This window comes from Ambystoma mexicanum, chromosome 10 (genome assembly GCF_040938575.1).
Source record: "Ambystoma mexicanum isolate Mex_15411 chromosome 10, UKY_AmexF1_1, whole genome shotgun sequence".
Lineage (NCBI taxonomy): Eukaryota > Metazoa > Chordata > Amphibia > Caudata > Ambystomatidae > Ambystoma > Ambystoma mexicanum.
This window is the reverse complement of record NC_090932.1, coordinates 506,224,469-506,248,818: the sequence shown is the minus strand read 5'-3', so window position 1 is coordinate 506,248,818 and position 24,350 is coordinate 506,224,469. Positions and strand designations below refer to the sequence as shown.

Sequence of the window (24,350 nt, the reverse complement as noted above, 5' to 3'; positions counted from 1 at the left end):
TACCGGGGCTACAGGAAACTTTGCAGCTCCACAGAGTGTGGACCAATTCACCAAGTAAAGCTGCCCAAGCCCCAGCACTAACAGCCGTAACAGCTACTTTCTCAGCCACTTGCTTCAATGCGCGTGCACTGCTGTTTAAATTTGAAAGTGGGTGGGGCTCATTTTTCACGCTGTATCTAGGCTCAGTAAGTATATATTTACCGCTAAATGACAAACAAAAGATGAACATAGGGGAGGTATATAACTTGACAAGTATTAATGAACAATGTCCAGAAAATTCCTCTGTTCCATTCGAGCGTACCAGCTTGTAGTCAGTTTCAGTTTCAGCATGCTCCAGCCGTAAAAAAGTCACTTTCTCAGCCACTTACTTCAATGCGCGCGCCAATGCGCGTGTGCTGTTGTTTAAATTTGAAAATGGGTGGGGCTAATTTTTCGGGTCCTATCTTGGCTCAGTAAGTATATATTTACCCCAGCTTGTAGTCAATTTCATTTTATGATCCTATCTGCGTGCTCCAGCCGTAACAGCCACTTTCTCAGCCACAGCAGAATTTTAGCGGCAGTTATTCTGCCTATTCTGCTGATTTTTCGGCGGTGAGTTGGAGGATTTACCCCCAGATTTTTTTGGAGGCAAATCCCCCACTCCTGGCCCAAACGCGTAATTTGGTGAAACAGTAAAGTTGGTGGTAACAGAGCCCAAACTCATAATAAGACCGAATGTGTGTCCTTCATTGAAGTCCTGTTAAAAACAAGCATTGGCAAACCCAACAGTTTTGGCTTGTTTATACGCATCAGGCATATGCAAGGCACAGCTATTAAATACCCAAGTACTTGCACCATTTTGCACCTCCTACATCAATGGCCAGTTAATACCACTGTGGCAGTGGCTAGCAAGTGCCTTTCCTATGCCAACACAAAAACCCAAACCGTTGGTATTGCCAACGCTTGTTTCTAGATGTGTTGAAGATCTTAGCAAGGTAACTGGGCATGCTGTGGTCTATGCTGTTGGCATTGTCAATTCTTGATAATAGTATCCATATTATGTTGAGTCTCCTGTGCAGGACGTTGAGGATTACACTTCATTAGGCATTGTCTGCCTAATCAAGTGTAGGTTGTCAAAATATTAATGATAATTTGCAGTTCTAAGTTAAGTCCATTGAAGATAATGTTTCCAATATTTCTGGTCAACTTTGAGGGGGATCACACTCGGTTTTAGCCATTAAATATAACCTCTGCCTTCACGCTTTATGAAGGTTTATGTCTAGAAAAAAGGCATATGTGAATATCACACTCAAGTCTGTTCTTTAGTTTGTGATATTTTCTCTAGCCTCAAGGGCAGTTTCAAGGATGTTTGAGCATTAGACACAAAGCAGGTCTAGGGGATGTTCTGCTGTGTGTGTGTGTGTGGGTGTGTGTGTGTGTGTGTGTGTGTCACAGCTATTTTCTTCCAATCAGAAAACAATAATGTGCATAATAATCACATTCATGAAAGTCTCTAATTCTATGACCCCTCGCACCAATACATCAAATGCCATCATGTGTATAACTAAAGCATTTTCGGGGGTACTCAAGGCACCCTCAGATTAACCAGCCAGGCTACACTGCTGGGATCAGACACCATAGGCAAGGCAACAAGACAACATGGAGGCTCAAAACATTTGAATTACCAATGGGAGTAGGTCTAAGACATTGGGACCGAATCAAGAAGGGCATTAACAAATATCATCATATGAAAAATATATAACACTGGACCAATGGACGAGTAAGACAATAATACACATGGGAAATGCTTTTCTACATGTGTAATGCTTAGTATCAATAGACTTTTATCTCACAGTGATAGATGCTAATGTATAGAATTCCTTAGAACTTGGTAAGGTCAATTCTGCCACCTTAGATGTCTGGCATATTTGGAAGCATTACAAATTAATATTCAGAGAATAGAACAGAGAATGGACAAAGAAAAAAGGAATGCAAAGGCTGGAAGAGGTGGATGAGGGTAAGCAGTGCATTATGAATTCAGAAGACCTTACCAGTAAGGCCTCTTTCTCAAATTAAATCAAAGAAACTCTAAAAGTGAACAGTAACTTGTATGTAAAGAACTTCCGGCAGAGGTTATTTGAAGATGTTTGATAAGCTTGGTGGCCAAATACATAATTAGGTATTTTTATGTTTTAATCCCTCCTGCTACTCCTGCAAAATGTCACTGCTAATAACATTTTGTCATGTACACACAGGTTGCACAGGAAATGAAGAAGAGGAAGGGAAAAGAGATGAAGAAGTCCCGCAGAATGTAGGTAAGTGACTTTTCTGCTCTTATGAAAACTCCTTGGAGGGATTTCACCCCTGCTGATAAAACCATCTGTTTCTGGGAATGCCACCAGAACCAGCAACCACAAGAAAATGCACCCTATGTATAAGCCAAGGGTGACTAGATCTCAAAAGTTGACTCCACTCAGTGCATCAACAATGCAACACCATTCTAAAAACGATCAATCTATATGTTAACTGGGTGTCATCAGACATGATGTCGGTAAAATCTGAGACTGTCTAGGGGGTAAATTGGTACACGCAGGAAGGATGTAGGGCCTATCATCAAGTACATGTTCTGCACCTGGTGGATCTCGCAATAGGAAGCTTGGTACAAAGGCTGCGTGAACCTCCCCACCTGCACGTTTTTTCAGTTCACTTTGTCAAAGGTTTGGTGACCCACAAATATTTTCATGGCACTTTGTGGGTAATGAACTAGACCCATGCAGTCCCCTAAAAGCATCCATATGCACCCTCTGGCATGACACTGCTCCACATGCCCCTGAGCATCCCATTACTAGTTGACACGTTTATCTTTTGCCAGTGCAAGAGCACTACAAATAGAGAAATGCGAGAAGATGTCAATTGTGTCCAACAAATGGGGAAGAGATGTGTTTGGATTTTCTAGGAAAATTAATATATCATCAGCATATGCTGCTAGTTTGCATTTGGAGCCTCCACAACTAATCCCAATAATATCTTTATTTCTGCAAATAAATTCTAAAAGGGGTTCAAGTGCAAGGACAAAAAGTATGGGTGAAAGGTGACAGCCTTATCTGGTACCTCTAGAGAGGGAAAAACAGGGAGAAAATTGCCCATTTATAAAGATGAATGTTTTGGGTTCAGAGTATAACAGGATGACCAACTGAAAATAGTTTTCACCAATTCCATGCCATTTCAGAGCCTGAAAAAGGAAGTCCCATTCTACTCGGCCAAATGCTTTTTCGGTACTAGTGCAATTGCCATATAAGAGTTTGTTGGATGAGATTTTGTTTAATATAATGGATCAGATTCATAAGAAGCATGAAACTTTTAAAGCCTCCGGCCTCTATAAAATGTTTAGAGGAGAAAAAACCTCTGATAATAAGTGGACCTCTGCACTACAATGGGAAGAAGACTGTGGTATACAATTTGATGATGAATTGTGGTCTAACATTTGGACTAAAATTAAATAAGTATATGTCTCTGCAAACCTAACTCAAACATTACTTTTTTTCACCCCTGGAGCCTTTACTACACCCACAAAACTTTTTATATCTAAGATAACTAATGACGATCTCTGTTGGTCATGTAAATTGGCTGCTGGATCCGTTAGTCATATGTTTTTTGACTCTACACTTGTAAATATCTTTTGGAACCAAGTTTGGAATTGTCTTAAAAGTTTTTAAAGTTGCCATTCCGTTGGGTTTAACTAATATTTTATTGGTAAGTTTAGCAATTAGCGATGGGAAAATAGACCCATCCTTGATTATCTTTGACCTACTCAAACTTCTTGCTATTCACTTAATCACATCAAATTGTAAGGATTTTACAAACATTTCTATCAAAAGGTGGTGGGATAATACATGCGATATCCATAGAATTGAGAAATGTAATGCCATTTCACCCTTGTTTCTCCTTAAACATGATAAGAAATGGAAATATTTAATTAACCATTTAAACGTGTGAACTTTTAATCCAGTTATGTATTGTATTAGTAATGGTATATATGTAATTCAAGGTGAATATGTTTTACCTTTCTTGCTTCACTTAATGTAATTATGATTTTTTTCTTTTCTTTTTTTCTTCCTTTTCTTTTTCATTGGATACCAATCTCAATTGGCATTCCCTCTTTGTTAATTAATAATTATTGCTCTCCTACAATATTATTGAGATTGTTGATCTATGTTCTGACATGTATACTTCTAAAATAATACATCTTATAAAAAAAAATGACTTGTCCATCTTAATGACAATAGGCAATTTCCTTCATTGCCTGTTACAGTTTTCTAATCCTTCCTTTCAAGGAAGAATGTCTCTTTATGGTGTTAGTGTCATTTTCTATCCTGCTGTGGCGCTTGCGTGTGTTAGGTTAGTCTGTTGGTATCGGACTTTACTTGACATAGTATTGTTATACTTCAGTCAAAGTTGGTGGGTTTAGGAAGTTCATTTTTAACGTTCCCCTTTTTTATCCACCCTGGTAATCATACATTTTATAATATCCGGGGTACTCCCGTGAATTCATACCTTTTTGTAACCTGCCCCATCCTCTGATTCACCTCTCTGCCACTTCTGGTCTTTTTGGTGTACACAGCTGTCGGCTGACACTAGAAGATAGGGTTTGCCCTTCTATTTTCTGAGAGATACTTGCCAGCGCTCACACCAGTTAATGCAGCCTCCAACTTCCCAAAGCGTCTGTCTTGCTCCTTGCTTAGGGTATTTGTCAGGCTATTTTATTGTAGCCCACCAGCAATGGTTTGTCCTCAGCCAAGGTCTTCCATGTTCTGATTCCAATGTCTGCTATATAGCCCTCAGCAGCCTTTGATGTTTTTCCTGTGCTTCATCGGATCCTTGCCAGTATCTGAGATCTAGCCGTCCGTAGACTCTCAGATCTTTTTCACTTCTATATACTTGGCTGATGACAGGCTCTCGGGTATAATGCTTACCAATCTCTAGGCTTTCTCCCCTCTCTGTCTGGTCTTTGTCAGTATCATAAATAAAACCCTCAGCAGGCTCTTACCGCTCTCTCACTTCTCTCTCTTGGTTCCCTCCAATTGTCTGTATCTCTCTGGTTCTTCTCTTTGTTAAAATCCCAAGTCGGTTACGCAGTCTATGACGCATCATTCAGGGCTCTGTTGTCTTTCATAGTGCAGCAGATTACTCTATCTAATCTGACCTATGATAGTTGATTGTCCTTCCTCTCAAATCTGCCAGTGATGGGTTATTCCCTCTTTGAAAAATCCCTCTGCCTTGTGTTTTCCCATATCTGCTATGTAATTTCCATTGCAGTCGATTACTAGTCTCCTGTCTTTAATTTTGGCTAATGAGATGTTGCAATGCAGTGGTCAAAGACTTAAAAGGTTGCACCACCTTTTTTTAAGTCAGGCGGAATTCATTTTTTTAGTTTTTGTTTCTGCGGTAAAATATATGGTTCTGCCGCTGTGTGCAGGATGGCTGCTACCTGTTCTTGTGGATAGTAAGTGTGCTTTGCCTCTTTCCTAGTGGACATGAGAGTATTTTGGCTTGCAAGCACAGTCTCAAACCTCCACAGAGACAGTGCTGTATCTCTTCCTTGCCCTTACTAGGCAGCCTCTTGAGATGTTTCTACAGTTAGCTACACTCGGGCCTACATAATTGTGCAGCACCTACAGCTACTAATACTAGAAGGCATGATCACATGGGAAACCTGGAGGGGTTTATGGTGGATCCACTGTATACCACCACCAGGTAGCACTTCACAAAGAGGCTTGGGATCCCTGGTCCCCAGAATCCCTCTGAGTCTTAAGGAAGGGTTCCACAATTTGATTTGCCACAGTATATAAATTGATTGATATTGTCAAACTAAACAGCTCATTGTTGTTCTTGTAGGACATGGAACATATAAATATATAGATAACAGAGTTGGTCATATTAACTCTACAGCTAACAGTAAGTTGGCTTGGAGTCAGTCAGAAGAGAACTGTATCTGATAGGTAATCACGCACTGAACCCTGCATCATTCTATGCAGCACTGGGGATTAAGCCCCTTAACCTTCCACACAGGATTACCTATCAGATACAGTTCTCTTCTGACTGACTCCAAGCTAGAATTTTCTACAATTGTTACCCAGTTATTAGGGTTGACACCTTACTCCTAATTAGATAAATTATCCTTATATCCAGGATCACTGCAAAATAAATTTCAAGACGTGCTATAGTAAAAAGACTTACTTTGAATTCATAGTGGATTAATTTAGATTATTTAAACACATGGGATTTGCGGGTTGAATGTACCTTCATTCCACTGTCAATTTAATTATATTTGGTACTCACTAGGGTGTACCATTTGTGGAGTCTCAATGCAGCATTTATGATCACCACTATATTACTGGTGATTGTACTTTGTGGCGGTACGAACTAGTGCACTATCTGCCATAACGACCCCTAGGCTTCACCTATAGCTATGCTGGATGCAGGCTTGCTACCGGTGCCTAGATGCTGACAAGACGTGGATCGTCCTGCTCCTACTGGGTTATACACCAGCTGTATTTCCGTTTCTTTTGCTCAGTCATCTTGGATCAGCACCTGGCCTAGTGGAGTCTGTCGGAAATCTGTGGCTTATCTTTGACAGCCGGCTATCCCTTGTCTGTCAGGTAGAGACAGTGATAAAATCTGCTGACTTCCATTTGTTTAATAGTAGCAGTGTAGTAACCTTCTTAGCCTGGATAATTTTGTGTCCTATTAGTTCAGGCAATAGCAATGTCCAGGCTACAATATTGTATGCAAGTCATTTCACAAAGGTCCCTCTAATGAAGAGGAATTGAGTAGTCCTACACAATGGTTGAGACTCTCCCCTATACTAACCGATGTCGAGTGATATTGTAGAAGAACGACACGGTCAAGAAGTGTGTAGCAAAGTGACACCCCGCAATATTCTTGTGTTGGGTGGCACATATCCAGTTGAGTGTAGTGTTGTACAGTGGTGAACCTACCATAGATGAAGAGACATGAGATAAGGAAATAGGTGGTCCCCCTGATGAAGTTCTGGTATAATATATGAAATGGAATGAAGAAGAACGAAACATGTTGGGCAATTAAAATGTATTGTGATTTAGTGACAATATACTAGCAAAACAATATATCGAGTTGTTTTCACCCCAGGATAGGATTGATTGGGGTCAAGTGTATTTAACAGACGGTATACTGTACATGTGGTATCCTTTAGTCAAGAGGAACCAGTGGGCTATCGACCATTTTTTGTCTTCTGAGACAGTGTGATCTCTTTTTTGTATATGGTTTAGCTTTGTATAGGCAGGATGTCACAGGGTTGAGCACAACACAGGTTGTTTTACATATGGAAAATGGTTTTAGGATACACTTTGTAAAATGAATTTTAGAATTGTTTGCAAATTTTAGGAGTTGTTCTTAGAATATTGTTATATTTGGTATTGTGAGTTATATGAAATAAAGACGTTTAATATAATTTGTGTGTGGTGACCTAGCAGTTACTTGTTAAAATATACTAGGTAGCATTGACCTGGGAGCAAGAGAAAAGGGTAGTAAGTGGACGTGGGTTGATCTTTCTGTCATAGGATTTTCCTGTAGTTGTTCTTAAGGAGCCAGGTCGAACACGTCGGTAAAACGGCTCTACGTCTCTGTTTGTATTGTGTACAATATTGTATGTCCACCTGAAGATTGAGAAAAAGCTTGTAGGCAAATTGCAAGTAATTCAGAATCGGACCCTACTTGCCTCGTCTCATTGAGGAAACAGCTTAATGCTGGTTAAGTGTGTAGCATCAGATCCAGGCTCGTTAACTGACTATGATGTTGAAGATTCTTAATTGAATCACTCCCAACTATCTGTTAGACCTGATTGAGTACTATATCCCTGTTCAAGCCCTTTGGTCTAGCTCTCTTTCACGATTGCCAGTGAGTACGTTTCATGGAGTGTGCCCAGGTGGAAAATCACTCAAGGTTCTTGGTTGCCATGTTTTGGAATACTTTGTCATTTGTTGTTTGTTTCTGCAAATCCCACTCTTGTATTAAATAGTACAATCAGGCCATAAGAGAAACCTGAGCATAGAGAAGGCGAGGTTCCAGAGGGGTGAAAAGTGATAGTCACCCAGAGAATGGAAAGAGAAACTGGTGGAGGGGGGTATTAAGCAGGCCAGTTCGTTGCCAGACATTATGGAGGAAGAAGAGAAAGGAAAAAGAAGAAAAATAGAAGCAGTGTAAGATGTTTAAATGAAGTCCTCAAGTGGGACCACCTGCTCAACATGTGCTGATGACAGCTGTGGCAGGGACGGTTGCCAGTAGTCCGAGTTGCAACCTCAAAGCTTCCTGGATTCAATGAGATCTGGAGAAATGTGACTCAAATGTGGCAAGACCTGAAAAAATCCTAGCTGCCAGGTGTCCGACAGAAGGGGAGAGCTCAGCATCCTGACTCCAGTGATGGCAGCAGAAGGCTGCAGCGACAACATAAATACCTGAACCAACCACCAAAGAAGTGCAGAGTACACTTAAATACCCATTGACTGTGAGTGACATTTTTTTTACCATCCCATGGTGGAACCACAGGAAAGTGAGGGATGGAATCGTAGATTATGGTCCCTAAGCAAGCTGGAATCTCTCCTTTTAAGTTTCTTTGAAGACAGATTCCTCACCATTTTATATAGTTGACCCTAAACCCTGGGATCTTTTGTGTCATATAACACATTTGTGTAGACCCGTTTTGCAGATATTCCTTAAACCAAAATTCAAATCTGCATCCAGAAATTTGATTGATTTATGCAGGACTGAACATTTTCCACGGGCTACCATCATCGAGGCTCGTATCCTGTGTTGCAAAAAGTTGGAAAAAGGGATCTATGTCTAAAGGCCCGGAACAAAAGAACAACCTTACAGAATCTAGGCTATGAAGGCCTCCTTGCCCCACCAAGATTGGTCTTTTGCCCTGGCCCCTCTGCCAGTGCTTGGGTCCCTCCAACCCCACCTCTACTGCACTTTCCCCATCCATCCTCACCTTTAAATTACCTGCTGCAGGTTCCGGCTGCCTTCTTTATTGACCTGCAGGCCGTGAATGTGAAATTGAGCATATTGCAGCTACTCTAGTGCATGTCTTGAGCAAAGAGATGAAAAGGATCCCAGAGGTGTTAAATATACCCACTTTTGCTAAACAAAATGAGCAAATTAGGCAGTGGTGTGTTCACAAGGTCTGTGGATCTGCTTTCGTGGACCGGGATGGGGACAACTATGCAAATGTATGTGTGCTCTGAAAAACCTAGTTACTTTGGACCAAAGGAAAAGACAATATTAGAGGCTTATACTATTTGCCTCCTTTGGAGTAACTGAAGGAATTCTTCTAAAATTCATGAAGACCCACTTGGACAAATTTTAACAAAGCTTCCTACGAACATTGAAAGGAAGAAAAATATAGGGAGGCTCCCCAATTTTTATTTTCCCATTCAACTTTGCCCTCTGAAGATTGAAATGCATTAACTTTGCAAATAGCAATCGTCGCGTAACAGATGGCAAGAAAGTCCTGTCAAACCGCCAAGATAGCTCAAGAGTGATTATTATAATTTTATGGGGCCTAGGGACATCACTCTCTCTCAATCTTGGGTGGGGGAAGAATCGCGACCCAGATGTGCTTGGCCCTCAAGTTAGTGTCCATAGCAAGGTAACCACTATTTGCTAGATTCTCCTTCCCTAAAGATGTTCTCCCTAAATGCAGGCTATCTTACCTCCCTCAGGGACTTCCTATCTGTCCCTCCTCTACCGACATGTTAGCTTTCCATAGGGAGTTGAGATAGTGCCTTGTACCTACTCAGTGGTGCACAGGTTGGTTCTTTCACACCCACACACTCCTTATGATCTCTACTCTGCTTACTCCCTCCTCCTTGACTCCCCCACCCACCTTCTCTGTCTCAGATGACACATCCTCCTAATATTCCTCACCTCCACCCTTTGAACTTAGCCACTACTTCTCCTGCTTCCCTCCTACTCCTCCCAAGACTCCTGTACCCCTCCTACTGCTACTTTTACACCCCAACTCCTCCCCTCTACTACTCCACATCCCCACTACTACTCTACACTACTCCTCCCTTCACACACTACCACTGCTCCTTCTCCCACATTCCTCATCACACACACCTACTGCTCCGCCTCCCACACTACTGCAACTCCTCCTCCAACACTACTACAATTCATATCGCTCAACCCACTTTCCTCATCACCACTCTCCTTTTGCTCACCCAGTCAATACAAAGACTCTCCTTACACTATTTTAAACTAACTTTATTTGCTATACAGACATGATCACTCACAATGTAGTACCCTTGTACTCACTAAACCAATACCTCACCGTCCCAGACTTTAGCCACCACACTCCCCTGCTCCTTCCCCCCTCTTGCTGCTCTGTTGGTCCTCCTCCACTCCACTGCTGACCTCACCCAGATTACCCACCACTTCCTGCTTCGTGTCCTGTGCTTAAATCTACCTCCTTCTGCTGAATTGCTCAGCTCTTCATGGCAATCTCTTTCTGCCTTTCCCAGCTGGGCGTGTTCGTGTGACAAAAATCCATAAGAAGTGGATCAGCCCCACCCACTCTCTGCTAGGGACTGCCACAGGCTATCGATGGGGGCCCAGGAGTCTAAGGGTTACAGTTCATACTAGGGCCAAATGTGGGACATCCATATGTTGAGTCAATTGAGTTTTGGGTTCTGTGACCCTTTCCAGTTAGTATTTGGCGGTTTAGGGTCTGGGGCGCCAACGGCACTACAAGCGTGCCTCTGCCTGGAGGAGTCCGGTTGCTGGCAGGTGAGCTAATGTCCAAGAAAACAGCACAGTGATGGGTCTTTGACACCTTACCTGATTTCGTAGACTCTTCCTGGGTTGGTGCTCTGAAACAAGAAGAAACAGACTAGCCGACATCAACATATAGTGGCATGGTGTGAGACAAAGGCGTACTGCACTGAATCATGCAGGCACTAAGGCAAGAGGCAAGGGTTGGGTTATCCCCTTCCCCTCTTGACAAAGCTACAGAGCTGTCCTTGTTGCACTTAGCCAACTTTGAACATCTTTGCAGGTTTTGTGAAGATCTATTCATGGTGAATGTTATAGGGCAGTAAAAATAATATATTTCCTGTTTATATTACCAGATTTTTGCGAATCTAGTGCCAAAACCCTCGGGATGAATTAAAGTCAATCAGGGAGCGTCATTGTGGCTGACGAAGGTGTACCAGCCACACCCCGGCACAGTGCCGGGAGAGTTACCGTAGCCAAGCCACAAATATTTTTTAATGTGTGTTTTTAAGTGATAGCTAAAATGTGTTCATACAATCCAGAGAAAACAAAATCGTTTGCCTAATGGATGCTAGTTTCTTACACATGAGATTGGACTTTAGTCTGATACAGTTCAGACTGAACTACAATATCACAAATCTGAGACTGGACTTTAGACTGAAACAGGGAGAGCTTCCTGGTTCCTGCACAGGTGTGGTGGAGCTGGAGCAGCTCCGGCTCTAAGCCCATGCTCATTCAGGCCCAAATTATTCTAGTCCCCGTAGAGGCCATGTAAAGCTGTGGAAGCAAATGCCGCCGGCGTTACATAGTCAATTGGGTTTGCCCACTGGGATACTGAAAACCCAAAGGAAAACCGTGTTTCTCTTTGACAGTTAAAGCCATCCTGCAGCTGAGGGAGAGACCGTTGTTTTCACTGTGCTGTCTTGCCTTGTCCATAATGGGTGGCGGTCAGTTCCCCATCAACTATTATGGTGAAGCTTCCCCCGAAATGGTGAATAAAAGCTGGAGCTGATAGGGTGAAATGATCACAGGAATGCCCTGATGGACTAGAAATAATCACTCCTGATTCTGCTGAAATGCTGCCATGAACAGGGGTAGACATGAGTGCAGATCGCAAGTTTGTTGAGCAGAAAGTCCACATCCCTCACTGAACACTGGCAATGCTAAGAGCCTTCCAACTTTGGTAGCTCTGGCAGTGTCTCAGAAGTGATAGACGTGCTTTCCCTTCTATGTGCTCTGTTTTGCCCAGCAGTGCCTGGAATGCACAGAATGTCGCGTGGTCCGTCCCATTGGCAGCACATGTATGGGCCACACAGAGCCAAGGAGAATGGTAACCTGCTTGTTTTCCGTAGGAATCGTTAAGCTTCATTGCGTGGAATGGTGGCGGGGGCCTACACTTGCTAGGTCTCCAAGCCAAGAGTTGCCTACTAAACAACACTATGTGTATTATAACAGCAGCAATGGCAGCACACACCAAACCTTGCTCCCACTGATTCCGATGAAAGCAGAATCCCGACCCTCTATTCACTCACTGTTTCTCTTATGCTAGGTAACTCAGACCTTTGTGAATGAGCAGATGCAAGAGGCCTCTGGTCCTTGTATAATACCTTAATTAAGGAAAGGGTGGACCCAGATGCCCATGGGAGTACTGAACGTGGCCCAACAGACACCCAAATTGCAAGCTGTGTGCACCACTGAATCACCTAGCAGAACTAGGGGGAGGGGATGGGCCACTGAACCTCGGTGTTTTGGCAAGTCAGTACACCGGGAGGGTGAGCCAAAAGACCACCTTGTACAGGAGATCATGACTGGAGCCCCTGGTGGCTTCCTCACTGACTGGATGGCCCACAGTCTTCATGCATCTCCTCGGCTACCTTCTTTAATGCCATTACATGAAGAAACTCCATTGTGCAGTAGCTCTTGCTTCTCCTGAGTAGAAATGGTGATTAAAAGGGACGGTGGGTGTCCCTGGCTGTCTCCTCACACAGCCCTTCCTATTTACTTTGATACTTTTTATTACAAAATGTAGTAGACGTGTACATAGTGTAATTAGCACGCTGGGTCTCTTGTTCAAGTTTACTTTGTTTATTCTCTTTATCAGGTTTTAGGTTACTTCCACTGGTTGATCCACCACCTTCCAGACACAGGCACCAGAACACTCAAACCAGTTTCACTCCATACATTCTACATTATATCACTGCACATGTAAAGGCATCCATCATCACTGCAAGCAGAACTGACCACCACACTGTATCGCACGTAGAGCTGCTTAGGTGTCTTACAGTCAGCATTATGTAGCCTGGTGTGTTGGAATGTCATCTGTTAGAGTGAAATAGCCTGAATGTTTTTGATGCTGGTAATTCTGTTCCTGTAAGCAAATCACACCACATTTACATAATGCTACATGCCATAAAAAGCATAATGCATGCATGCACCTTGATGTGTCTTTCTCCTGACATCCCCAACCACTGCCATGCAATTGCATGAGGACAAGTTCAAAGGTCTCAAGTGCATTCTTGAACATAGCTGCTGTAACTCAAAGAGGTGGCTTTCTAACTGTATTGTCCTCTAGTACAAATCACCATAATTTTATACCTCAGCAGTCTTGTGGCAGTTATTAAAAACTATACATAAGCCATCTCTAGTTTAGCATGGTGGTTACTGAGATTACACAATCATACAGCCACATGTAATTGATGTCATGTTATTGTCAGCTTGGTGGACAGTAACTCATTCATGATAGGGCCTGGTGTGTATTACAATGTTTGGGATATGTGTACCCACAAAAACTATGTTGGGCCCAGCCAGGAAGCTCTCCATTTGAATGCTCTGAGCAGGGTTGTCACCTTCCTCCACGGAACATGGACACTCCATGGGAGGTCCCCTTGGAACCAATGCTTCAAAGACAGACCTGGCATTTTAATGGCAACATCACACCTGGGTGCTGATTATTAGATTCCTTTTGAAGTAGTATACAGACAAAGGACAGATTTAAAATAGTTCAAGAGTCAGCTTTGGTTGTGCATGGGTTGCTGAACTTCCCGCTCCCCATTTCCTGCAGGAAAGTAACTCTGGATATGACATCAGAAGGTTACAGCAGCCAGGATTAGACCCTTAACAACAGGTTTGCTGTGGAACAGCGACTCCTGGTTCTCCCTGCATCTCTGAAAAACCTTGACACCGGTTTTGGCACCTCTGATGCTATTTGACCTCAACCACCTCTGCATCTCCAAGTTTCACTCGATGGCAATGGCAAAGCTCTGCCGTGCCTACATCACAGACCTGCTGCATCTTTTTTTGTCCCCAACTCGACACTGCCTGCTTAGATACAAGCTTCTTTGAGCTCCAAGCTGTCATGCTACATTGACATGACTCTGTGTCAAGCCAGTATAACCTGATTGCTGCGAAAGGTAAGTCTCTGCTTTTCCATCCCTTAGGTGGGCATATCTTTCAGAGCCCCAACAGATACCATCTGTTTCTCAGCATCTTCAGCCCACAAGCTATCACTGCAGCCGAAACGCACCACATTATTGGATCCCATCAACGCCACTCCCTGACTTAACCCTGGTTCAGTGGCAAATGCCCCCTTTCACAGAAGGGAAATAACAATTTGCATATGTCTTTGTCCCGCCCACATGGGCAGTCCAGCACCAAAATGTTATGACAATTCTCTTCTGGACAAGAATACCAACATTTTTTACTTCTATTTCTATTTCGATTTTTATAGAACATTGGTTGGATATTTTATTCCCGTACCGCATGCTAGTGTTTGGATTTCTTTTGTACCAGCCCCCACCCCCCTTTCCCTGAACAGAATAGGCTGTCCTCGGACCATATTACCAAAAGAGGCGTAGGAAGTATACCTGTCTGGCTTTGTCTGTTTTACTTTTATAATTGGGATCCCTGCTTGGTTTGGTAGTAATGTGGGGCTCAGTAGGCACTTTAGTCACTATTCTTTTTCATCACACCTAACCATTGTGATTTCTGGGTAAGAATGAGGGATAGGATTGTGCATCCTCTAAGGGCAGTCGACTCATTTTTATTACTCACGTGCGTGGTGTGACCTTTGAGATCATTATCCATATAGACAAGAGGCGTCATCACGAGTTCGGCAGTAACATGCTGGTGCTATCACTGGGACATTCCAAGTCCCGGCAGCCCAGAAGGCCAGGCGGCGGAAACTGTTAGTCCCCATTCCCGGGAAGTTCCACGCGACTACACAGGAATGGGGACATGGAAGCACCGGCACCGTTAGCAACGGTCAATGGCCCCTGCAGGCACACTTGTAGACTGGCTGTCCGGAAAGGGTGCTGGTACGCTGCTATTTCCAGACCGCCAGGCTTGTAAGGTCTCTTACTGTATGCAGGGAGCTACATTTCTCCCTCATGCACGTGTCAAAACTGGCTCGGGTACTGGGTGGTATTCCATTGCCTATCAACTGTCTTAATTTAAACGTTATAACCAGAGTTTCTTCTCCATTGTGACCCTACATACACTCATACAAAGAGGATTAAAAACCAGTGTTACCGAGATACTCTGCGTCACTGTATTCTGTCACTCGAGGCCCGTTCCCTCTGCCTCTTCCAGGAATTGTTAAAAACCTTATGTAGTCATTTGATAGACGAATCGTTATTCTAAAGTCCTCTGATCTAGTAATTACAGCCAAAATGCAACATGGCCATCAGCTGCAAGTATTCTTCCCTTTGAGGAGGTTATTCAACACACTTTGTCTGCTGGTTTCATCTGCCTCTCTACAAATGTGCAGCTTTCATGGGGCCTGACCCTGCTCATTTGAGAGCAGGTAACAACACTTATCTGTTTTTTGCACATGATGTGAACTCCTCAAATCTATGGCATCTGCAGACAACGAAAAATCAAGAATAGAGGGCACCCTGCATCAGCTTATGTCTGTATTCCATGTAGACAATACCATACTGTCTAGGTGAGAAAACATCATTTTTACTACTCACTCACCCAGGTGATAGTGTGCTTTAAGCAGCCAATGGGTCTCATTACAAGTATGGGGGTAAGGCAACAACAGCCGTTGCTACCGTATTGCCATACTAGGAGTTCTGCTCGCGGGTGCCCTTGCAGCCACCAGGTCTGACCTGGTGGCCTTACCGGCACCCGCGAGAAGAACATGATGATAGCACCGGTACCGTTATTAATGGTACCAGTGCTACCACCCTCCCCATTCCTATTGAGCCCTATGGGGCTCAATGGGAATGGGGATGTACCAGGCCCGGCACCTGCGGAAGGGCAATTACTGGGTCGGGCTTGGCTGGAATAGCCCGATAATTGCCCATTCGCGGGTGCCTGTCCCAGATGCGAGTTTGGAGGTCAGCAAGGCTACCTCCAACCTCGTAATGAGGCCCAACTTGTCTGTGATTAACTTGTAAGGTTAGCAGCCTGCAGAGGTAACAGTATTCATAGAACAAAATACTCCAAGTGTATGTCACACACCGCACCCAGCATAACATTTCTTACAAGGGACCAATGATATAACAAAAGGTAGACTATTAATGATCCATATGGACTTTCTCTGAAAAAGAAGCCACTACACTTCGTGCCAAATAGTGAGCGTGAAAGTGTTGTGGGCAAACCCCAGTAATCCACCTTTTAAACTAATACTTAATATAAGCAAAAGCCCTTTGTCAACATCTAATACAGCAAGGAGTTAATAGCATACTAGAGTGGTTTTAACACCCTGACTGGGTATCTTGTTATCAACTTCAAACACAGTTGCCTCCCCTGCCCCCACATGAGCAGCACAGGGGCCATGGACCTCCTCCTCCCCCTCCCCCTCCTGTCCCTGTCCCTTTTGTACCCGTTTAGGTGACAATGCTAGAACCTGAGTGACATGCTCATCCGCCTGTTGACAGTGTCTGGTGCATACGGTCGAATCACTGAAATACAAATACTTAACCCCTTGCAGATTCTTATGAGTCTTCAACAGCATTATCCGTTTTTCTCTTGCTCCAGCTCGAGGATAGAAGAGAAAGTGGAAACTCGCCGTGTCCACCATAAATGGCCCAAAATATGAAATAAGAAGCCTGCATCAACAAGTAAAATAGCCTGAGTCACAGCGGTCTTTCACCGTTTAAAAACCAACCCGAGCCCGAAAAACATACATCGCCTTTCTGCCGTTCCTGGGTCATTGTGGAAAACGCCCTGGGTGCCCACCTACCACCAGCTCCGGACTGTCTGTCAGCTCATGACATACTCCTGGGGCCGGGTTAAGGGATGCCGCTGAAGAAGTGGGCATTGTGGCTTGTTGATAGCCAGCACCCTGCCTGGGTCCGCTTCTTCCTTCTCTGCAGGCTGGATGCCAACTGGGGCTGTCTCCCTTGTCTAGGTCTCATCCACAAGAAGCCTCCAGTGCAATGCAGATGGGCTGCCCATAAAGATGGTCGCTCTCCCTCACCACACGCGTCCCTCAGACCTTACGTCAGACAATGTGCTAGTATGTACAAGGAAATCTATTATGGGGGACTCGGGGGCTCTCCTAAGCTGGTTAACTAGTAGAGCAGGGCAAGGTCTAGAAGGAAGGCCCAGTGTCTGAGGTATCATAGACCTGTCACCCACTAAACATTTCGAGGTGCCGAAGACTGGACATAGGTTTGATGTTTTATGTTTTTCTACTCTCTAGTACAATGCCCCAATTGGTTTTCAGGTTTGTTGTTCCAGGGCTTTTGGTCCCGGGTGCTCCCTTTTGGACGGTCTTGGTACATGGCTGCCCTGGAGTCTACAATAACTTTGCATTCATTACTTTTCCAGCTGTACACTCCGGTAGTTTTCATAAAAGTCTGCAAGCATTTGTGTCAGTGGTTCTTGTCTGGATGGTTTCAAGTTATCATGGGAGCCCCATGCTCTTTCAAACAAGTCTTCTACCTCCTTGTGCGAGTTGTGGGCTATGGGGGGGAGGCTCCGGGTAGCACAATACAGACTAATTCAGCTTGGTCAGATGGATCTATGTGATCACTGTGCCGCCCGCAACTGCAACGCCAAAAATGCTGACGGCAGTTATGACGCGGCGCAGTGATCATATGGATCACTGTGCCTGCTTCCCTTGGCCTGCATTATCCCTCCCAACCCCCCACCCCACTTACCTTTGGGGCGACACACTTCTGCGTGTGCCACCCGCACTCTGCGATCCCTGCGGTGCCAGCTCCTCCCACTAACGTGGGTTGGAGCTGACGCCGCAGGGTGCTTTTCTTTTTCTTATTTTTTTTTCTTACGTGTCCCCCACTCTCCTAAATGGTAAGCGGGGGACACCCCTGCAATCCCCGACCCCCATTACTGCGCCCGGGAAGAGCGGGAGGCACACCCGCAACCCCGCTCTGCTTGGGCGCAGTAAATGTCACCGTCATTTTGTGCGCCTCCAAAGTCGCAGTGACTGCAGGGGTGCACAAATGAGGGTGACATTTTTGTACGATACCGTGCAGACTTGTTTGGTTGGTACTTGCAAAGCGGTTTGGGCCCCTTTTATGATGTTTATGATAGAATTTGCAAATGTACATATCTCCTTGGTTTAAAAGTGCAACTGTACTGTCACTTGCTAGAGGTCTTTCAGCAGGACACAAGTCGGTATATGGCCATTCAATTAAGAGCACTCCTCCATTTACCGCACCTTAAAGGATGTCGGGGAACTGGTTTGTCAAACCTGACTGACGGTCCCTCTCTGCCCTGCCATTCCCCAATCGGTCAGAGCCAACAACCCTTTATTACACATGGCCCTAAACAGTCAGTGGCAGGGAGCATGGGGCAAAATAATGAACCAGTGTTGCAAATCCATTCTTCTTAGCAACTAGCTCTCATTCAGTCTCTATGAGAAGGAAGGAAACGCGTTCTTTGATATGGTGTGAACGATTCCCTCCCCATAACTACTAAGCCCCATAGTGATCATGATCCACCTGGAACCGCTCCCAAATAACTGGATGCTTGACTGCCATCATTTTGCTAGTAGTTTCCATTGTGTATTTAGAGGTTTCGGTCCTGGGACTAGGCCACAGAAATAATACCATTGGAGCTGCACATGTACCCCATCTAACTAGCTAACCTACTCCAAATACTTAATTTCTAAACCCAACTAGGAACCTAATCTCACTTGGAATCTGTGAGTTTCAAGGAAATTACGTATATTCAAGGGAAGGAGCTCCTCTGGTCCAGACATGTCCTATCTCGGGTAAAATACTAAGGGTTTAGCATTTTGAATGTCTCTGATTCCTCACATACTCAGCAAATCATCTGACAGAGTAATAAGATGGTTATTGAACTGTCATCTGCAAGAGATCAGGCGTTGCAGCAGGACACACGTTGCTACATGGCGAGAGAGCACCACTCAGCAAGAGGCTCTCCTGCCTTCCTGTATGTGTATAATTCCTCTTGTGGGAAGTGTAGTGCACCCTTTGCGTTTTTGAGGGTTGGCCTCAAAATGGAGATATTTCTGTTTTACGTCCTGGAAGCTGACAGTGCTCTTAGGTGCGTTCTGTTTTCAGAGGGATTACAGACATTAACGCTTTTGGTCTCTCACGTGTGTTTTGTGCCCCAGACAGAGTTTACTTTTTTAATTTTTAGAAGGACAAATATGTCTTCTACTTCTGTTTTTGCTCCCTCCTCTGAAGTTCACCCCAAGTTGTAAGAGCTTCGAAGCCTTTTCAGGCTAAAATGCCCCTTCATAACCTGCTATGGGCAGACTAGCTTCTGATGTCTCAAACATTCACCTTTTAGGAGCTGCATAATCACGTCTGACTTGTTGTCTGCGGTTTGTGATTCAGTAAGCTACAGTTGAGCTCAGTCTTTAGTGCTTTGTTAAGTCCACTGCCTGGTTCAGCGGACAAGTTGGTCCAGGGAGCTGCGTGCCATTCCCAGCCAGTGGGTGATGCATCCAGGGACGCTATGGAAATTGTCCTTTGGTCACCCTACCTTTGGAACCCATCACATATCCAGCATTAGTCAAGTGGTTCATCTTAGGCTATCCTTTGGAGTCTAGCCTCTCTGCACCACACCCCACCCCACCCCACTAGGCCCATAGGGTTGGCCGGCATTAATAGCTGCAACTCTTCCCAAACCCCATATGAAACTTTCAAGATAATGTTGGTACACCCTTTCCCCAGGTGCAAAAGCTGAACATCTTCATGAGCAGACCCAAAATTCCAGTATGGAAAAAGAGAGCTTTCCTTTTAAGGGAAACCATTTCCCTGTGCTCACTGATGGTAGGATGTGTTTAGATACAGTTACCGATTCACACTGTACATCAAAGAAATCATTGTCAAGAGTTCACAAGTTACGCAGTCAATTATGTGGTTCTGATGATACAATGTTGCAGATCCATGACTTCCCAAATACAGAAAGCTCATCTGGAAAACAAAGATACAGAAACATGGGTTACTGGCAAGGGATTCTCACACCGGGGATACGATGCTTCTAACTCCCTATATGCTGCATCTGAAAATAGAAATGAAATGTTCTAAAAGCTTACTCTGTGTCTTTCCAACCTCTTTTTCACAGACTGGAAACACATAACACCTCAGCTCAACCCAGGCTGTACCAATGAAGGCCAAGGAAGGAGGATTAACATCCATGATTGCAGGCAGGCCAGTTATAAGCTTGTTCCGGCCCCTGGAGCCCAAATTAGCCCCAGGCCCACACAGGGACACAGTCAATCCCAGCCCCACCCAATTACTAGTCAAAGGTGCTTGCCCTCATTGAATGCCTCACCTAGAAGGAAGAGCACACATTATTTTTTTTTTAATTGTTATATGGTCTGCAAATGAAACCTTTCGCATGCACAATAGTCAAGTGATAAAATACAATAGAAATTACATCTATAAATTGTATAATCCTAACAAAATACAAAATCTAAGACCATCTTCCTTAAAAAATTTGCAAATATTATGTACAGTATAAAACATAACAAAATAAAATCACATCTGGTTTCTATACAAGGTGATGTTATAATTTCCCCAACCCCCTATAATGAGCATATTGTAAAATTAATAGGCCCTATTATATTTCTAGTTTCAGCATGCCAAATACCTGTTTAAAAAACCTGCATAATGCCAACATAAGGGCAATGCTCTGACCTTCCAATAGTCGGTCCCAGAGGGTATCTCCAGAATAATGAGTGGGTGTAAACAAATGGGCTAAAATATTGTTTTCTTAAAGTGCCAGTGCATACACTTAAAATTGATAACTGTTTTAAAGTTTCTATTTCTTCTTTTTCATGCATAGTTGACAATATCACAATGATTTTTCTAGTCACAGTCAGGACCTTGACAATCCGTAGTAGTTAACATTTTAATTTTAAATCTTAAATAGCGGGCTCTCATTTGGTTACACAGAAATAGATAAATATATTTTGACAAATTTGCTTTCTTCTTAATAAACCCTGCATACTCTTTATGCAAGGACTAAGTATACAATTCTTTATAGTCTCTCTCCAGTCTGTTTCATACAGCATTCTTTTGGCTTTACATGGGTTCACTATCAATTCATCTACGTGAGAATCAAATTTAAAAAAATGTAATTCATCTTCTCGATAAATGTGTTAATAGAATGGACGGATCGAGACAACATTATCGAAGTCAGATTTATTTATATATAGTTAGTTCCTAGGAGGGGCAATTATTTTTGTATGTATAGTCAATTGCTTCCAAAGAACAATTATTTCTAAGATGTAAGCCCCATTTCATATTTTACTAGGGCATTTGGAAGCGCTAAAGGTAACCCAAAAGTATTTTTCAATTTTACTCCTTGGACAATATTCAGATGGGACCCCAAGTTCTGTCGAAGTACATCAAGCCCATAAGTCAAAGAAGGCACAATTTTAGCATTATAAAATTGCAAAATCAGTTATTAGTGACTATTGCACACCCTTGTCAAAACTCGCAACATCTCGGCCAACAAAGGCTGTGTCTTAGAATATAATCTTTGTTTTGCGTCAAGAACCGACATGTTGTTACATAAGTTATATCCCAGATATCTCAATGATGGTACTTTTTCCAAACAATCCTCTCCCACCGACCAGACATCGTTTTATGCTTTTGCATTTTGTATACATTACAATTTTGCATTTATTAGCAAATAATTTTCAATGGCGTATGTTGGGAACAAGGTCCATTTTATCTGGAGGCCGATCTTGGTTGGATAAAAAACAAAAGGCCATCAGTGAACGTCAACCAATTCAATTTGGTTGAGCCTGATTTTATCGGATATGTGCCTGCAGATGACGTTAGATACTTGATATGAGCAAGGGGAAGATACAAAAGCATTGGTGATAAGACACAGCCCAGTCTCAAGCCTGTAGATTTCCCAACCGATCTTGACAGGACCCCATCTTTGCTTAATCTAACCTTTATTCCAGTTGACCTTTGTAGAAGAGCTAGAATATTAACCAAAAAAGCAGGAATATTCTCCCTCAGAAGCTTCTTCCTCAGTTTAGCCCTACTAACACAATCAAACGTATTAGACACATCAATGGAGGCGATATATGTTGACCCCAGCGCCCCCCTTTTTACTTCTGAAAGGATATAAGATACAATTGTACCATTTAAGGTCATTCCTAGGTGCTGTCTAAAGCCCACCTGGAAGCGGGATGAAATACCCAACTGGTCTTCCCATTTTCTTCCAATCTTTCAAAAGCATAGCTGCAAAAATCTTACTTGCTGCATGCAGAATGGCAACCGGCCTATAATTCTTAGGATTCTAATGCTCCCCTTCTTATAAATGGGGATAATTATAGATGTTTTCCAACAAGGGGGTTATATGTTTGTTGTCAACATTTCTTTCAACTTGTTAATCAGAATACTGGCTCACATTACTGGGCCATTCTTGATAATACATGGCACTAGCCTATCAGGGCCAAGAGCCCTTAAGGGTTTGATCTTATTAATAACTGTGTAGACACCATCTTGGGACCAATGTCTCTGCAATATTTGTTTATAGTATGTATTGTGAAACAGTATGACTGGCTCATTTGGGAGGGTAGTATACATATTCCCATAGAAATGGACTCAAGTGGGTTCATCTATACAACTCAAGTCTTCTGACATCTGGTTTCCAATAATCTTATTCGTTAGAGCCCAAAATTCAGAGGTGTTCACATTACTTAGAAGTTTCAAAGTACATTGGTTGTCTTTTAAATAAAGTTGGTATTTTAAATACTTAATATAATTTGTGTATCTTTACAGAATCTATTTTTTAAGTATCTTTGTTCCTTATAAGCTATTTCTTTCGTTTGGGCCATCTTTAAGCGTTTAGCGACTGCAATTCTAGTATCCTAAATATGTGGTTGCTTTTTTGAGATTGGTGCCTTTCCTTTCCCAGTCAATTCCCACAGACACTTGTAGATTGTTTCATTAAAACATGCTACAGAAATAATTTTGTCGTAATCTAAGTAATTACAAGAAGCCAATAAATACTTGATCGCAGCCGTACATTTGTTACAGAGGGCAGTATTCTATTTTACAGCTAAACCCTCCTGTTTGGCACCACCATAGCAAACATGGGATTAATCTCATGAAGTTGTCTATCCATGACTTTGTTAAATACCAGAGACAAATGATCACTAACATCCCTGTCAATAATCTGCAGAGATGAACCCAACGGTGATACATTCAAGGACACATACAGATTATCAATCCATGAGGAGTTCGTACCCCTTCTCCACCTTGTAATTTGAGCTCCTGTTAAACAAACCTTGCGGTGCAAGAGGTGAAAACCCTATGCATCCATATATGGATTCCATAATGTCCCTCAATCAGAAGTCACCCGTGAAACTGCTTTTGTTGTAATTAAGTTACTGTTGGTGGACTTCAACGTGATCGTACATGCTGAGTTAAAATCACCACCAGTAAATATATTATTAGCAAAACCTTTGCCCAGCCATTCCCCCATAATATCACCGAAGCAGACTGTAACACATGGCATGATTGTTTCACAGGCTTCCAATAAATATTAATGGGCAAGAATTGTGCTGACGGATTCTCAAAATGCTCTCTATAGATGTAATAATTGAATTTGAAATTCAAGTCAATTGCAACAATTAAACCCCCAGAAGGATGACCCGCAGAACCTTTAAGCATGACTCTTGAATGGGTTTTATAGCCTTCATTCTGGAGAGGTTCATCTAGCATGGTTTCCTGGAGCAATACAATATCAATGTCCACAATCGACGAGTTGCCCCTGGTCATTTTCATATCCACAGATGTTCCACAACAAGATGTTAAGTTTCTTCAGGCTAAAGGTTTGAGAAAGGCACTTTTGTTTGGCGTTTACATGATGCACGCCAAGACCAGTCTTTTTTAGAACCCAAAGAGGTATCTGTCAACTAGGTGTTAGAAACCACTCTAGAAGCCATAGAAAAGTACAGTTTTATTAAATGTGGAGCTAGGGGCTTTGCCACACCTGGGGCCTTCCAACGCATTTTAGATAAATAAGATTGAATGTGGGCAGGGCTGATAAGTTGACTAAATCAAACCCCATTGACCTGAAGATGTCTATCTGTTTCTACACAAACCTAGCTAAAATGTGGGAGTAAAAATGAACTACCAATTTATCTT

The 24,350-nt window shown here is 43.0% G+C and overlaps 1 protein-coding gene across 2 annotated transcripts in view; it reads left to right on the top strand.

Moving 5' to 3' along the window:
• LOC138491514 (kyphoscoliosis peptidase-like) overlaps positions 1–24,350 on the top strand; it is a 336,578-nt gene that overhangs the window by 108,898 nt on the left and 203,330 nt on the right. For both annotated transcript variants that reach the window (XM_069618052.1, XM_069618051.1), the window contains exon 3: positions 2,235–2,294. In XM_069618052.1, coding sequence (XP_069474153.1) covers positions 2,235–2,294 — 60 coding nt within the window. The remainder of the gene's footprint in view (positions 1–2,234; positions 2,295–24,350) is intronic.